Source organism: Macrosteles quadrilineatus, unplaced genomic scaffold (genome assembly GCF_028750875.1).
Source record: "Macrosteles quadrilineatus isolate MER2022 unplaced genomic scaffold, UCM_ALF_1.0 Scaffold_8__2_contigs__length_117827958, whole genome shotgun sequence".
Classification (NCBI taxonomy): domain Eukaryota; kingdom Metazoa; phylum Arthropoda; class Insecta; order Hemiptera; family Cicadellidae; genus Macrosteles; species Macrosteles quadrilineatus.
In genome coordinates, this window is record NW_026542601.1 from 4,297,674 (window position 1) to 4,315,823 (window position 18,150).

Genomic DNA, 18,150 nt, shown 5'->3' on the forward strand with positions numbered 1-18,150 from the left:
TAAAGATTGGTGCAATTAGTGATTAATGCAATAATTCGTTGCATCAATGTCCGTGGCAATGAGAGGTTATAAACGAAAACATAACATCTCTTAGAAGTTTTGAGTAGGGCTCATTAGTAATAAAAAACCGGTCGTAGGTAAAGTACTGTACGCAGCTCACGTAAACGGTGTTAACGACACTCGTAGAAGTTTTTAAGGCGCTCGCTAAGGTTCGTAGCTTAAATTTTCTACTCGTGTCGTTAGAACTATATTTATGCGACTGTTTCGTAAACTACTATAAAATACAATGTGTGATCATTCAACGTAACCTTACAAATTAAATTCATTTGGAAAGGAAAAAGGAAAGGGAAAATGTTATTTTATATATGGGAATAATTTCAAATTGATAATAAAACAAAATGTGATACTCGATACGTTTTAATGGTAAGTTAATCTTTGTGATAAGGATGTATATATGATTTCACATTCGAATTGATAAAAATATTCGGTATCAAATAGGTTTTTATAAATGTGATCCCAAATATGTTTGTTTAAAATAAAGAAAATAATTACACATATCATCACGTTATATATTTTGTAGTTTTGAATTATTTTAATTGTTTGTTTATTACTTATTCTTTTAACGTTTAAAATTTCATAGAAGTAATTTATCGTTGGATTTTCAAATAATCCTCTCCTCGTTTAGTAACGTTACCTCTGGATTCCATTAAACACCCTATGTACTTTTAAATCCAGAACAGTAAAACCAGGAATTTTTAGAAAGTACAGTATTTGTGTAGCAAAGCAGATGTATTATACAAACAGTTTTTATATGTACATTACTATTTTGAACATTTAGTTTTATACAAATTATTTTGAACTTCAATTACCTTCAATATCCACGTATACATGGGAAAGTAATGATGGAACACCCATGTCAGTAGCTACGACCTTGATAGTGTGGTGTTTCTTTGTTTCATAGTCTAAACTCCGCAGTAGAACCAAGGTTCCGTTCACAGGATCTATTTTAAAGTGTGAGTCTAATAAGGAGTACCTTACGGTTCCATTATGTCCTGAAAAAAGGAACACAAAATAACGATAAAATATAGTAAATAATCAAATAAAACTATATTTTTGTTATTATTTATTTAAATTTAACTTAAAACTCAACTGTGTTTTAAGAAAAGCAGTTAGTCAAAGTTAAAATGGTTATAATTTTTTGTGCAGAATAATTAAACCTTGTCGCATAAGAACACCCTATGTGCTCCCTTTGAGACTGGAAACGCAGTAAATATACTTTTACATATTGATAAAATAAATGTGTAACGGATTTTGAGTAGGGTTGTACCCAAGCAACTTGCATAGCTTTGGAATTTCTTTTTTATATTATTATCATTAATATCGTTGGTGGATGCTTAGTTGCTTAGAATTGTGTTATTTGCATTGTCTGAAAACCATTTGGAGGTAGTAACCTACGTGTATTTATTGTTTTTGTAAATAAGTAAAATAGCTCTTGCTTTGAAACAAATAATAATCCATTTTTTTTATTATTATTTGCTTGTCGTACGTTTATGTTACTAAAAAAATCACGAAAATTTCCTACAAAAATTATTTGCAATTAAAATGAAGAATATTAAGCCTATCTAGAAACTCCGCTAGAAATCCTTTTTTTTACAATTCGTGATGGGAAAGACCATAATAAACCTATTAAAACTAATATTAACTGTTCATTCACATATAACGTTAACTAAAGGTCAAATTACCTGCATCAAGATCCATTGCCACCACTCCCAAGACAATAGTCCCTTCTGGCGCATCTTCAGGGACTCTCGTACTGTACCTTTCCTCCAGGAAGACAGGAGGATTGTCATTAATATCGGTGACCTCCAGGACTACCAAAGTGTCTGAGGAAGAACCTGTTACACTGTCTGTTGCACGAACCTGGAGGTGATAAGTGTGGAATTTCTCCCTGTCCAGAGATGTGTAGACCTGGAGCTCCCCTGAAAAGTACAAATGCTTTTTGAAACATAACTTTTTAATTTACATAAGTCATTAGTGTAAAACCAAAGCAAAAGTAGTTATTTTTAAGGGCATAGAATTGAACTGTATGACTTAAAATTGTTACGACGAAATCCGAACCTAAAATCCCTTTGAAATACTTTTTTTATGAGAAAATATTTACCGTATACAATATTGTTTTATCCGATCCAAGTTTATTGATAAGTTTTTAAGTTTAACCTATGGGAAAAAGACGATTGGTGCTTTTACATGCCAAGGAAGGATTAGAAATACATTTTAAATAATCGTTCGTTACTGATAATAATGACTCACAGTTTATGAGTTAGCCGTTGAATAAATAGAATTAAATATAGACCGAAATCAATGCTGTGGTTAGCATAAGTTCTGGCGTCCACCGCTGGAAGCGGCATATAGTTGAGGCACACACGCTTCGTAATTACCTGGCGCTCCCTGCGGTGGACGCCAGAACTTATGCCAACCGTAGCACTGCTGTTGGTCTATATTTAATTATATTTGTCCATGGTATAGCTTACCTGTGTCATGTCGTAATAGAAAATCAGACGAGTTGATCAGCTGGTAGACAACTTTATGATCAGCTGTTGCCTTGAGTGACAGAGCAATCGGGGATAAAAGTTTGGCGTCTTCCGATACAGAACCTGTGTATGCGGTCCGCTGCCACTGTGGGGCGCTAGCGTCGACCACGGACACGACAATAGTTGTAGAGGAGTAGCATGGTATGATGCCTAAAAAGAAAAAAAACATGTTTTTCTGTTCCAAAAGTTATAATATTGATACAATAAAATCCTAATAAGCTAAAACAAATCAAAATTTAATTTTTTTTGCTATTTTAGTTAACTAATACTTCCAAAAATAGTTTTTTTCCTCACTTAAAATATATACATTTATGTTTTTAGGGTTGTGTTGGGAAAAAACACGACCTATGACACTATTTACCTACACGAAAACCAAAGTTTAAATTACCAAAAGCCGCACTGCTTAGGTCTTATGCTTTCCAAATATTTTGTCAATTGCTAAAACATTGAATGTAAATACAATATTTTCAGGGAAACAATTATAGTGAAATAATCTCCATTCCTACCACACAGAAAGTTAATTTTTGTTAATTAATATTAAAAAAGAATCCCTGATTAATACATGATTAAAATATCTATTTATCAGCTACTATATTATGTAATACAATTGTCTTACCTCCATCATAAGCAGTAATCTTAACTGTAATCTCTCGTTTGGTTTGTAGCCCCAAGTTCTTCACTCTAATCTCCCCTGACTTACGTCCGATTCTGAACATTTCTGAACCAGGTTGGTCAAGCTCAAACCTAACTTCTCCATTCTCTCCAGTGTCTAAGTCGGTAGCGCTGATCTAAAAAAAATAGTCGCTTTATACTAAGCCTTTCTTTTAGTATTTGAAAGGGCAAAGAATAAGATTTTCGTAGAAATATAAGCAACTCTTAAATACCAAAATGGAAACTTCCAATATTCGAATATGTTATTTATAGAATATTGCTCCGTAGAGATTTTACCAACACTTTTTTGGGGTTCAAACGAACTTAGACAAGGTGGTATCACCGTAAAGAAAAAGTTCCCAACAATAAATTTTTCCAAGATAAAATATTTTTTCACCAAGTAATGTCTGGAACGATATATTAAAATGTGAACGAAATTTGGTTCTTTAAGACTTGTTTAATGTTAACATATAACTTTTACAAACGTTGTTTTCCCTTTTATCAGACGATAAACAAATTAGTTTATTGGACATAGGCTACTCGATATTAGTTAATAAAATTAGTTAACAAACCTGTTTAGTTTTGAACCAGTTAATACATTTTATCCAAATATATTTTAATTTCTGTATGTCTTGGTTATCATTCTAAATACGCTTATCTTTGACCTGAACTAATTAATGGTAAGGTTCAACTAATAGAGCTTACCTTGAAGACAAAGTCTCCTTTTGTTGCATTCCCCATCACAATCGCCCTGTAAGGCGTATTAGTAAACCGTGGGCAATTGTCATTTACGTCTAAAATGGACACGTTGACTTTAGTGAACGCTATTAGGTCTCTGTCCAATGAATAAGCCTAAAAATATATTAGAAATATTAATCAACGAGTTTTTTTTTTTATTATCTGAAAATGTGTAAGTAATATGTTTCTTTAACTTGTAAAGCAAAAAAAGTGTAACTCAGTTTTTGTTACCATTTTCTTAGCATGATACCATTTTTACTCTTTTGATTTAATATTTTGATCTTAGATTATTCATAACTGTTATAAAACATAAATATTTCTTTGGATTCATTTGTTATCACATTGAAAAAAATATTTTACTATTGATATGCTAATTCAATACATGATAGATACAAGTTTTTAGGGCCACTCTAACATATGAGCCATAATCTGACTGAACGTTGATAGTAGTTTTTAACTGCAGAAGCTACAGAGGTAAGACCTTAAAATTAAAATAAGTGTTTACTGTTACTTTCATTTAAAGAGTTGACAAAAATATAGGTTTTTACATCCAAAAGGGATTACCCGAATTTACCTGACAAAACTTTGGTTTCACCATACTAACAATGTCGAGTTTTAGAAAAAAACGTTTACCATATATTACATTGCAATGATAATTATGACTAGCGTACCTGCACAATCAAGTTATAGTAATTTTGTTCTTCTCGATCAAAAACTGCACCGGAAGTGGAAACGATCCCGGAAGTTGGGCCGATCGAGAAACTCGGGTTCCTTTTCCGGTTAAGGATTGAGAACCGGATATTTTCATCAATAAACGAGCCAAGTAAACTGACGACGACCACCACTGATGACTTTGTGGAGTTTTCCATCACAGCTGCATGGTAAATGTCCTTCTGAAACCTCAGGGCTGATGGGTGGTGATGCTTTACTGAGATATCCACCGTCCTGGAAAAATAGAAATTAAAACAATTTCAACAAACATGTTATAAATAATAAAAATGTTAAAAAAATATTACATATTTTTAAATATTTAAAACAATTTTTTAAAATAAATCAATTTTGAAATATTTTAAAATATATTTAGTTGAAGGAGGGCTTCATCAAAATATTTTCCTTAGAAACCTTATCCGTGGACTTATCTGTTGGGTATAAAGGATCTGCGTTGAAATAGGTATTTGTGTAACTAGTGCGCAAAGTGGTACTTTGCTGCACTTGAGCTTTGCAGCTCTCGACATACGAGTTAAATTATTCTCGACATACTTTTCGCTACTGTCCTTACATTACATTGTTTATACGGTTACTATAAAGCATAAATGGGTAATCGTATGTATATAAAGGTCAACTTTTACCACTTCCTTTCATAAATTAAAATTTAAATCTAAATGTCACACAAACAAAACAAAACCTAAATTAAATAGTGTCTCAAATTTGTAAATAACATTTTTGAATAAAATATCATTGCGAATAAAAATCTTAATATAGTTGTTGGTTTGTAATGCTTATGTTGACACACAACAAAAGCTTTATAGGTTTATGTCAAGTCGTTGTATGAATGGTCAAATGGAATGGTAAATAAACACTGCACCAGCTGATCGATATGGCAATGTTGCCAACTTGTTTGCAAGCATTGCTTGAAATACTACAGTAGAGTGGAGGAAAGTAAGATGAGTAGGATAACGTGAATGGGTACCGGAAAGTAAGTAAATACAGGAATAAGCTACTATGTGGGCAAGAAAGCCCGCTTTGTCGGGTAACTGTGGAAAAAAATCGTAAAATAATTAGTTATTGTTACGATTGAGATTTATGGACAAGCTGATTTATTGTTGTTATTTTAATAAGTCTTAGCAAATATATAATTACAATCAGTATTCTATGATACATTGATAACACGCGAGGTTAAAAATATGAAAAATAAGATAAGTAGAAAATTTTCGTTTCTGTTACCTGACTGAGTATGATTTTAATTAGTGGGTATCATTAGTGAACCCGATTATCATTGTAGCATAGTTAGAATCATTATTTTTGAAAAGTTCAACATGTGTTATAAGTATATAAAAAATATATTGTTGAAAAAATACAACGTATATGAATTCCTCCTGATCCAATTTTCCGCCATCCTTTCTAAATAAAAAATTCCAAAAATGTATAAAATAACAGGTAATAAAATTTAACACTACAAAGAACTAAGAATTTGGGAAAAATATGCTATAAACAATACATTAACCGCTGACTATCACGAAACAAATTATATAACCCGAAAATTTATCGACATTCATATTAAACGCAATCCGAAAATGTCTCTTCCACCTAGTTTTAGAGTTTAATTTTCCTGTTGCATGAACAAATCTGCTATGTGACCGGTAAATTATTTATGCGCTCAAACGAGTCCGATCGGTGTTCGGAAGTGAACTGGAAATTAAACATTTGTAATAAGCTTCACATATGGGTTAAGTTTAGATCAAACAAATAAATTATAGGTTAAGTTAAAGTGTAAACTTTAATGCCTGCTTTTCATGAAGTTATATTTATTTTTGGAAATAAATAAAACATTTATAAAGTTCTAAAAATATGAGATTTATTTTAAACTTTGGCATGTTTTATTTAATTTTAATAAAATGTGCAAGCCCAATTACGTAATGTAATTTATGAAAAGTTGTAAAGTAATTATTACTTAACATTTCTTCATGTACTCTATTATTTGATTACCCCATATTCTTAATAGAGAGAAAATTTACAAAACAAAATAAATGAAATCTTTCTACAACACTTGAATTGTTTGAGTTATTAGACACTTAGACCGGTGGAGAGGATGATATATGAATGCCTATAACGCGACTAAGTGAGATGATTTAGTCCTTGATAAATTCGTAGAAGTTAACTGGTTGTGATGAAATATTTTAAAGTAAGGCTATTTTTATCTGCAGTGGTTTTTGTGAAATATAATATGTATACTTTATTTGTCAACAAAACTCAATTTTTGTTAGGTATAATAGGTTGTGAGGTTTTATTTACAGGGTGGGGTGAAAATAGAGAAGTCTTTAATGTACATATTTTTGGTCGAGTTTTCGACTACGGTACTGGACGACCTCTAGTATTCATCATTTTACCACAATGACTTAAATATTTCATTAATTATGAATTACTTTTTGAATGTTTGCTATTAAATATTATTTTCCAATTAAGGCTAACGGAACAACTTTAAGAACATTCATTAAATTTAATTGCACTGTGAAATGTCACTCAGGTGCAGCTGTAAAGCTATTAATTAATAAAGTGTTCAGTTACAATTACAAGAACTGACACTTCAATTTGTGTCAAACGTTTTTCCTAGAGAATTTAGTTAATTATCCATCTGAAACTTAGTTAATGATATTCAAAATTATATGACTAAATGAGATTTATAATTAGGCTATATTAGGCTATTAGGCTGATATTTATTAGTATCCTTAATTTAACTAGTTCAACCAGCCGTAGTCAAGGTTTTACCAACGGTGTGATAATTGAAAAACGCGCCATAGATACTGTATTCGTAGCGAGCTGGTCTAGTGGGTAGAACGCGGGACTGCGGTTCCAGGGGTCCCGGGTTCAAATCCCACCAAATCACCAATGGATTTTTTCTAAGTGATAATGCCGTAACTCCTAGGTTCTGCCTGAAGTAATGTGAAAAACAATTCCGGGATCGTGCCTAGCGTCCTAGGACAAAAAACTGTATTCGTAAACATTATAGACTATGTATTGGTCTCAAGATTTGAACCTTGATTACGAAATTCCATCCTTGGCGAGTTTAAACATTTAGGGTAAACTATCGTATTAGTCAGCCTGTAGCCTTGGATGATTTGATTTATTAATTTGTATCTGAATTACGTCTAAATAAACTATAATTTTCATATAATGCCTATCTAAATAATATTCGTTCAAAAAGTACGGTACATAAGTTGTTTGATAAAAAGAATAAAAAACATGTCGGCTATAGGTTATATTTATAATCCCAAAGTTCACAATCACAGTTTGACAAGTAATTCATTGAACATCTAACTATTTAACGAAAAATACATATTACACTGATAATTTTATGATTTCAAAGTGACCTATTTTGTGCGAATGTACCATTATTATTATTAGTAAAATTTTGTGACGATTTGAATATGAAAATAAGTCGCTGTATAAATGATTTTTTGTTTGGGAATGAATTGAAAACAATATTTACAAACGTTTAATTAAAGGTAATTTATAGTCTATAATTTTGTATGTTTAATTAATATAGTTATAACTTACTTCCATGATGAGGTTAAACAAAATGATAGTATGCGTTGGATAATTGCATGACAGCGAAAAAAGGGAAAGCTGTTCACATGTTTAAAAGTAATTTTGTTTTATCATGTTTAAAACTAAATAAATACACTGGCCCTGTACCTTGACCATTGCATGAAAGCCACGTTAATAGCTACCTCAATATATTGAATTTACTAAAATAATTAAGGTCCTCAAATGAAATTGCTTTCTTAAATACAAGATGAATTATCGAATAGAAGAAAATTAAGTTTTACATGCTAAAAAAAACATAATTAATATCTATCACATGATATACCAAACTTTTCTTACGTTGTATCCTTGAAAACACCATCATGTACCCCAACCACAATTCTTCTTGGATAAAGTTTATCAGGATCTTCAATGTAAATTTCACCGGTGTTTTTGTCCATATAGAATGCACCATCTTCATTGCCACTTGTTATTGTGTATTGCAGCCAAGTCACTTCTTCAGTATCAGCGTCTTCTGCCAACACCTGTACAGTTTTTAAGTATGAGGTATAAAATATAAAATTTATTGGCATCATTGAAATCTAATGTATGCATTTCTAACAGGGTGTAGCCTATGAGAGTAGTTTGAAAAAAAAAATCAAAAGCAGCTTTTTTTTAAGTCAATAACATTTACTATCATATACAGTTTTCCTTGCGTTAGAAAAGATTCAAAAATAATATGATTATAATATTTTTTAACTTTTTTCGTAAATTAGTATCATACGCTGGTCTTTAGTTTATCCAAACAATCTTTATCAGCAAATTGGTTCAAACAGATAAAATCGGCATCAAGTGGGAGGTACTGAAAGCTTTTATTGACATAGTTTTATTATGGGGAAGTTTTTGATCAGTCACATGAAACTTAGTTAATACAATACTCTACAAAAGAAAAACATTTGGGTGAGGTTTTAAGTGATTCACGAGTTGTAGAAAATCTAAACGGGAAACCCGTTACCCGTTATACTCATAATTATTCTTGACGTATTCCAAGGAAATATCTGCCATCTCCTTCGAAGAATACTCCCTTTATTTAATATATTCCATTGCAAAACGCTTGGATAAAGTACTGTAGCATTGTAAATGATACTCAGCTTAGTCATTATTACAACATGTAGCTATACTATTCCATATCAGTCATTTAGCGTAATACATCTTACGAAAAAATATTTGATATAATTTAATAGTGGAAACCTCCCTTAATAACTTTATATTTTCAAATTTATTTAAAACCATCCCATAGTTTAAAAAGATTCGTTTAAGGTACAACCTTTAGTTGTATGATCCACATATGAATGTCAATAAGATCTAGAATAGGTGTCAATTGTTTATATGTGATAATTTGCCTAACATTAGTCTAAAACCCGTTTATAAACCTTTTGAAATGGCTATCGATCTAAATGATTAATAGTTAACTATAACTTATCTGGGCTCTAGATTTGTAAAAAAAACACATATAAATGTTGTATTTAACTATTCAAACAAAATAAGAATCTTGAGTTTTAAAAGTGTTAACCAAGAAGTTAAAATTCAAAAACCTTATTCGCGTACAAATTTGTTTCATAGAAGTGTAATACAATAATGTTGTCCTTGAAAACTTTAGGCTGCCATTTTTACTGATTAAGTATTTGTGAAACAAATAAAATTAATCTAACAAAGTTAGTTTGCTAACTACAGAGACAATAATATATATTAATGCTGCCAACTGTTAATATTAATCCTTCTCAGTAATGAAACGTAAACAAAACTCGATAAAGTGACAGAAAACCATTTCATTGATATGCAGTATTTACTTTAAATCAACTTTATTGTTTGTATTTTCATTGATGTTCCTACTGTATTGGAATGTTTATTAAATCAACAGTAAAAGTGTACGAGATATTATTTGTATTGTTAAAAACACAGTTGATATTTTAACCCACACTGTGTTTGCTTTTCGTTGTTATTCTATACATATTGAAAACAATGTTTTTGTTTGCAGGAACATCGAATTGAAGATGGAAATATTGGGGAAAATACTGTAAATGTAATTGTTGTTTGTCTAATTGTCCTATACAATTATTACACTTACATATAAATGTTTATTTTCGTAGCCTGTATTTTTTTAAAGGTTTTACCCCCAGAGAAATGAAAAGATGAAATAGAATTAAAATCGTTGTTGATGTATAGTTTTTTTTCTTAATATTTATGTATACTTTGTAAATTTATTGATTTTAGTAAGTAGTTTAAAAGTAATTTTGGAATTCTTTTGTTTCCTGGCTAAATGTCTTTTAGCTTTAGTAGACTTAAGTATATAATGGCTTTATATATTCGCATTTATATAGTATACTATTTGCTTTCATGGTTTATACACATTGTATTAAAATATTTTAACTATTAAACCCATACAAATAATAATACGAGTATTACACGTCTCAGAAGGTTTACAGTTTTTAAGAAAACTGTACCTTTTGAAATTTTTAAGAACGTTGAAAGTCTTAAACATGTAATGACTTAAGGAGTAATTATTACCAACTAAATAATCACCTGCACTAGAAATATGTCTTTTTCAGTAGGTAACATCACTGTGACATTGTAGCCTCTCTGCAGGAACCTTGGTTTACAATCGTTGACGTCCTTCACAATGACCTTGACTGAGGCTAGGGCGGTTGAGGTTAGTGAAGGTCGTCCAAGGTCACGTACTGATAGTAAGACTTCAATCTCCTTTACAGTTTCATAGTCTAATTCACCAGAAGTTCTAACTGTCCCTGAAAATGCCTTCAATATTAAAGTATGATTGAGATTAATTACAAATACGTCTATTACAATTTTACATTTTAAATCGTAATGGGTGGTTTAAGTAGAAAAGAGGTTCACTTTGTCTCTGGCATAAACCCAGAACAATACAATATATCCAAGGAAATAACACAGGGGAATCTATGAAAGTTTCTGAGGATATTCAACCAATGGCTGCTCTAAAAGAAAGTCCACCGTATGTTCTTGTTGTCGTATATAAAAATAAGATGATAAATAATAAGATGATGATTACTGTTTTTACAGTAATTAAAACACATTGTAAAAATCCTTAATTTGGCACAAATATTTTATATGGATTGTAGCATACGATGCCAATAAATATTGTAGCGAAAGAAAAATGTAATATTTGTTTCAGAGTTTTTTAAAGCATATAGACCTACAGTATCATAAATTGTAGTTTTTATGAAACGGATCTGATTGTAATTAATATTTTTAACTTTTTATTAAGCTGTTAAATAATTAAAACTTGCCCTTTCATTAAGAGGATCGAACACATCATCCATCTTAATCAATCCTTGAAGTCTTCTTAATCTACTAAATACAAGAATCATGCGAATGTATATATATATTAATAAATTCAAACGTCTACAATTTTTTTACTAACTTTCTTTCCTGCCCGATTATAAAGGTACGAATAAAGAAAATATTTTTAAATAAACAAAAGGATAGTAAATTTATAAAAACTCCTCATGGATAAACCGTTAATTTGAAGATATTTTGGAGGATTATACAATTTTTTTTATTTTATTGTACAACAAATCAGAACGAAAGAGTTGATGACAAACAGCCCTAATAACTCCCTGCCTCAACCTCGGTATATGACGTCACTTCATATTTCATCCCAGTCACAGGACGAGTGTTTTGTGGCCATCAATCCTTAAACACAATACACCCCCCAACAATCCCCTTTCCCTCTCCCCTCATCCCTCTACAATATAACCAAACATCTACCCGCCTATTAATTAACAAATTTGCCAACGAATATATCAAGATAACCAATCCAAAATAAATGTATAAAGACTTAAATAGGGTTGAGTTTAACTGATAGCATAAGTTGCCAGGTAAGTTACAGATGTTACATACAATTTATTGATTTGATTCTGCGGAAAAGATGGAAGTCAATAATTTAATCGTAAACACGCCAAAGTTCGTATTTTAGAGGAGCGAAGGTAAGTGAAAATTTTGATACGAACAAAAATTATCTAGTTCCTTAGCCAGCACTATTTATTGAAAACTTTTTGACCAATCAAATGTGGTTCATATGTCCAAACCTAACTGATTTTGACGTTTTCAATATCGAACAGAAAAAAAACTCTGATTACCAGGTGATTACTACAGAACTTCAGCCACCCACTGAAAGAATTTTGAATGATAATGGTGCAAGTTATTAAATGTTGTTATAGATTTAACGCTGCACATGGGTATCATTATAATATTCGTTAAAGATGAGGCACAAAATTATTCTACGCGAACCATATAAAATAGCCGATGAAAACTCACAAATTCTTACTAACATTTACTGGACAAGACTTGAACACAAATATGTTTAAATAAATTGGGATTAGGTATAGGATTTTAAATTTAAGACCATGTAATAAAATTCAAGATATTTAAAAAATATGTTTCCCTTTATTTAGATATTTAGTGTTCATAACAGTGATATTGAATACGTGACAATATTCTGTTTGAAAGTTAATATGCGTGAACAGCATATCAGTTAGCCAAACAAAAACCGCACACGTGCTCAATTTGTTGGTAGTTCAGTGACAACCACCAGGGAAATCAAACAAGATCAATATGTAGGTGAGATTGGTACTCTACTGCCTTTGTATTGCCTCTATATCTGCCTCTCTCGTATCTCTACTTCTCTCATACTGTAAATTTCCCTTTGAGGTTTCAAGACAATCGATGCGGGGATGAGTCTCCTTGTGTACGCTTTAGAAGTTTATTACATGGATATGTTACTAGTTTGTATATTTAACCTATTTCTGTGCAAAGAGTTATTGATGAAAATGAAAAAAAATCCCAATTTATATAATTTGTACCGTCCACATTCCGGTTAGTTAGGGTCTACGTCAGGTTGATAGGGTCGTCTATAAACAACAATTAGACCTGTGGGTCACATATTTTAGGTATTTTCCCAGCCATGAAGCTTAAACAAGACCAGGATGTTGTTTAGGTCATAAGGGAACTTGAAGCCAAAAACAGTGTCACGAGGGTTTTTATCACTTTTTTCAGAAATTGGTTAAAATACGAAATTGATACTGCACAATCAATTATGACAACTATACAAAGCTACAAAGAAATTATTAAAATTTTTCATTTCAATTTAATTCAACAAAGTGGCAGCCTTTAAAAATTGTTGTTAAAAACCGAGGGATTATGAGTTATTTAAGAAACAAAACCTCAAATAGCCGCCATTTTGTTTTATGAATTTAAAAAATTGTCATTGTTGTTTGTATAGTTGTCATAAATGTTTCTGCTAAGTTTTATTTTTGTATCTTTAACCACTAAAATAAGTTTTAAAGTAAAAAAACTAAAAGGCGGCTGTGTGAGTACCTAAGGACTTCCAGACAATTTAAATATGGTATTTAGATATGTTTCATACTCAGGAACAATGTCCTTAAATATAGGTGGAGAGTTCCAGGACACCCTCTATATTAAAAAAAGTTTAGTATTTTAATTTGTCAACCATCTCTTAAATAGGAAATCAACACTTTTAATTACAAAATGAAAAAAAATCCGAGCAAGGTTTAAGGTACACGTTAAAAACAATTATGGATAAACTATAATTCAAAATATTTTTAGAGAACTTCAATATTTATTTTACATGAACGTGAATACGATATTTATTTCACCAAGCAATGATTTATTTCTACTTATTTAACATTACTATAGACTATAATAATAAACAGAACCTTACCTGTGATTAGGTCAACGTTCAAAAACTCCTTTCCTTTTCCTTTTAAAAGAAACTCGAACATAGCGTTCTCTCCAGAATCATAATCTCCCACTTGTATTTTCAGTGGCCCATTTTCGGACATTACCAAAGAGCCAATGGGATCATCTTCTTTTACAAAGCCAATGTAAGATTCTTGTTTGAAGAAGGGAGTGTTGTCGTTGTAGTCAGTGACGTATATGACTAGAGAACAGTCTGTGTACAGTCCTGCCTAGAAAAATAATACTTTTTAGATAATAAAACCAGTATGTTTCACACCATATACCCATTTTCAGTATCCAACAACTTTTTGATTCAGAATTTCATAAATATATATATTAATTGTGCATTTATCTAGTCATCCTCAAAAATTTAAAGTATTTTCAGCTATCTAAAATATCCAGTAAGTTAAGTGTCGTTATTTTGTATGTAGTATTATAACTAAAACCCAAAAATATTCTTTTTATTGTCACATTTTAGTTGTACTATTGTCTTAGATAATAAATTATTTTTAAGTGTTTAAACGTAAAATTTTCTATTTAAGTAATTTAAAACTTCCTTACACGGCTTTTTATCATCCAAATACCAATAAAATTCCTAAATTAAATGATTATTTATTCATACAAATATACTTCTAAACATCGTTGCGATTAATTAAGCTACATAAATAGTGTTTTTCTCCTAAAAATAAAAAAAGACTATTAAGATTTCAGCATTTCGAAGCTATAACCATTTAAAATATTCAAGCCCTATAAAAAGTGTGGGTTTAAACATTACTCGTTCGCATTGCGGGAACATTAAAACTAACAAAGAAAACAAGTGTGATTAATGGAAGTGACCTTAATTATACTCATCCGTGGAGTGTTCCGGACACCGTTTTCGTATATTTAAATTTACCAAAAATTGTTCGTATCTGAATAAAATTATTGAAACAAAGCTTTAGAGGTAAATATATCTACTTTGTATGTGTACAACCTCCAGATCAAATGCATTGCTAAATTCAAGATTGTATGGCTGTTTCCCAAGTCTTCTTTTAGAATTTTTCTGGAGTGAAAATATCTTTTGTAAATATAACACGAGTTGATGTGCAATACATCCTTTTATCTCGCTTTGTTTAGAATAGTTATTTGTGCAACTAGTGAGCAATTGCACTTTGCACTCAAGTTGCACATTATATTTTCCCTACAGTTACCATAAAACAAATAAATTGGTAAAGAAACGTGACATATTTTTACACAGAAGTGAACTTTTAATATGACATTTAATGATACAACAGTACAACAGCTGACCAGCTGATTTACAGCCAGTGCTGCCAACGTATTTAGCGCGCATACGACCTTGTCTGCATGTTACGCGCTCACTATTTTGTGCCTTCACGTTGCAAATCAGGAGTGAGACAAAGTAATTAGAGTGAGACAATGTTAGCACTGTCTCACTGATGAACGAATTGGCCACTTTGCTTTCTCAAATCAGTGAGAGTAACTGTAGGAAAAATACTAAGTAAGACATCTTCCAAAATATTCCTAAATGCTAGAATTTTGATGTTATTCTTTTGAAATTAGTTGTAACAATTTTAGTTTGCGTGTCTATAAAGAAGGATAATAACAGCAAGAGTATTAAAAAAGTTGTATGGAAATTCTTTTTACATACTCATGATGGTATATGTATGGTTCCATAACTTAAATGTCTATTTTATGTCTATCATTCTTCCCAGAATGCCCACCTCTTTTTAAAAATCACGTCATTGCTGAGTCTTCTAACCTAAATATGAAATTAGATGAAAAAATCATTGAAACTTGTGCTTTACTATTAGTAAAACATCTTTGCAATATTTCTTCCATGAACATAAACAAACTTTCTTCAACAATTGACGAAAGAACATCGCATTATAGTATGATCTTCCTTATCTGTTTCCTTAAATTATATGTTAGTTATCCCAGATACGTACAGTAGTCTACTCATGCGAACATTAAGCTTTTGTTACTAAATTTTCTAAATTTTCTGTTTAAACATTTTTTACCATACAAAATGAGTTACTTACCCTACTTGTAATGCGGACTGTAATGTTGTACAGTTGAGTAGTTTCGTGGTCTAAAGGAGCAGTTAGCACAATGTCTCCTGTGCTAGGGTTGACACTAAATGTACCCTCGGGGTCTCCAGATACAAGTTCATAAGTGAGATACGGCAAGGTATGAACGTTAATGTACCCTATAACATCTCCTACTGCTGCACTCTCAAGTATCTCCGTCCATGGTGAACTTTCTATACATCTGGAAATAGAAGGAATGTTATGCCAATGTATAAGTTTTGATTACCGATGTATGTAATGATAGTATAGTGCAAATACAGTATGCCAAAATATAGTCCAATTACAGATTACATTCACGGTTACATACAGAGTGTCTCGGAACTATCTACTAATATTTTAGGGCATCCGGAAGTCTTTAGTTACTCACACAGCCACCATTTTTTCTCATATAATTTTTTTTATAAAAATGGTAAAACATATAAAATTTAAAATATGTGGAAACATTTGGTACAACTAGACAAATCGACAAAGAATTTGGCAATTTTCCATATTCATAAAACATAATGGTGGCCACAAAAATTTTTTTGTCAAATCAACGGTTTTGGAGTTATTAAATAAACAAAATTGTAAATTGCCACCGTTTTATTTTATGTATTTGGAAAATTGTCATAAATGTTTCTGCAAAGTTACAATTTCGTACGTTTAACCAAATGCTTTATTAAAAAAAACAAAACGGTGGCTATGTGAGTAACTAAGGACTTCCGGGCAATTTAAATATGATATTTATATATGTTTCCTACTCCGGAACAATGCTCTAAAATATTTGTAGAGAGTTCCGGGACATCCTGTATATAATATTTATATAATATAATTTCGATCGACTTCGACCGGTCATACACCATCATGAGGCCTAATAAGCTGAGGCTGTTTTCCAAGCTAATATCTTTGTATACTTTATATATATTATTGTTATTGTTTATTTGATATGTTTGTATGAGTAAACAGTCTTTTGAATGCTGAACAACATTTTTTCATTCTTCAATTCATTTTTTGTGTAATAACTTAAGTATTTGTGCATAAGATTTTATTTTGAAATCATTTTGAGTACTGCTTTAAAAATTCAAGTTCATAAAACAAAATATAATTAGAATTTTCATGTTAAATTCCATAAACTATATCACTATTTATAATTAATGGTGTCAATAAGATGACTAATCAACATCACTAAATTATATTATTGTTTACAATTAATATTATTTTTCTGCTTATTACTTTCATTTAACGAAATGTTTGATATAAAGGTAAGTAACATTACCAATAATAAAATTAAAATAAAGCTAGCAAGTGTTTCGCTAGGATTACAATCAGCTTAGTATTTTCTTTTAATAACTCATTTAAAATAAAAACAAAAATAATAATAATTTAAATTAAACCCGTAATATCCAAAATGATAATGGAATATTTAGTTGGAACGTTTAAGCCATGGCCCGTAATTCAATTTTTTTTTTTATCTTTTAAAACTTTGGAAATTGATATTTTGGGAAAAGTACGTTTTATATAATTTAACTTAAACATTTACTTACAAAAAGGCTAATGAACGAGAAGAAACCTTAGACGATATGCAACAATATAGGTTGTTTATACATATTACCACAGACAATAGACCATTAATTGGTCTATAGTCTGTGATAGTACATAATAACTTAATATTGCTGTGCATTCAAGTTTATATTTTAGAAGATTTTCCGTGACAATTTTGTCGGAAGAATCGTTGAGATAAATATGTTTTCTAAGGAAAAGTAAGCCTTGCAAACAAAATAAATTACATAACTACTCAAATCTCAGTGGGCGTCAAGGCACTTTCGGGCGAAATTGAATAGGCCATTTGGAGAGGGAAGATGCTGTTTATTGCATACCAGAAAACGAGATCGTCAACCAAAACAAGTTGTAACTTTCCCTTTTAAAAAGTAAATAAATCGGTTTTTTGAAATGTTAGCTTCTAAAAGTTTTCGGATTATTTCGTTACCTCAGTTTTGTTGTTGTTATAGTTAAATTATTGTATTATTCCGGAAATGTCATTGGTACAAGGCCGTTTTTGTTATATTTAG

At 30.7% G+C, this 18,150-nt stretch overlaps 1 protein-coding gene across 1 annotated transcript in view; it reads right to left on the minus strand.

Annotated features, from left to right (window-relative positions):
* LOC128999504 (fat-like cadherin-related tumor suppressor homolog) overlaps positions 1-18,150 on the minus strand; it is a 70,770-nt gene that overhangs the window by 27,288 nt on the left and 25,332 nt on the right. The window contains exons 14-23 of the mRNA XM_054426069.1: positions 16,055-16,283; positions 13,999-14,245; positions 10,806-11,026; positions 8,583-8,767; positions 4,652-4,925; positions 3,948-4,094; positions 3,208-3,379; positions 2,532-2,741; positions 1,743-1,979; positions 870-1,052 (exon numbers count right to left, since the gene is read on the minus strand). Of these exons, the coding sequence (XP_054282044.1) occupies positions 870-1,052; positions 1,743-1,979; positions 2,532-2,741; positions 3,208-3,379; positions 3,948-4,094; positions 4,652-4,925; positions 8,583-8,767; positions 10,806-11,026; positions 13,999-14,245; positions 16,055-16,283 (2,105 nt within the window). The remainder of the gene's footprint in view (positions 1-869; positions 1,053-1,742; positions 1,980-2,531; positions 2,742-3,207; positions 3,380-3,947; positions 4,095-4,651; positions 4,926-8,582; positions 8,768-10,805; positions 11,027-13,998; positions 14,246-16,054; positions 16,284-18,150) is intronic.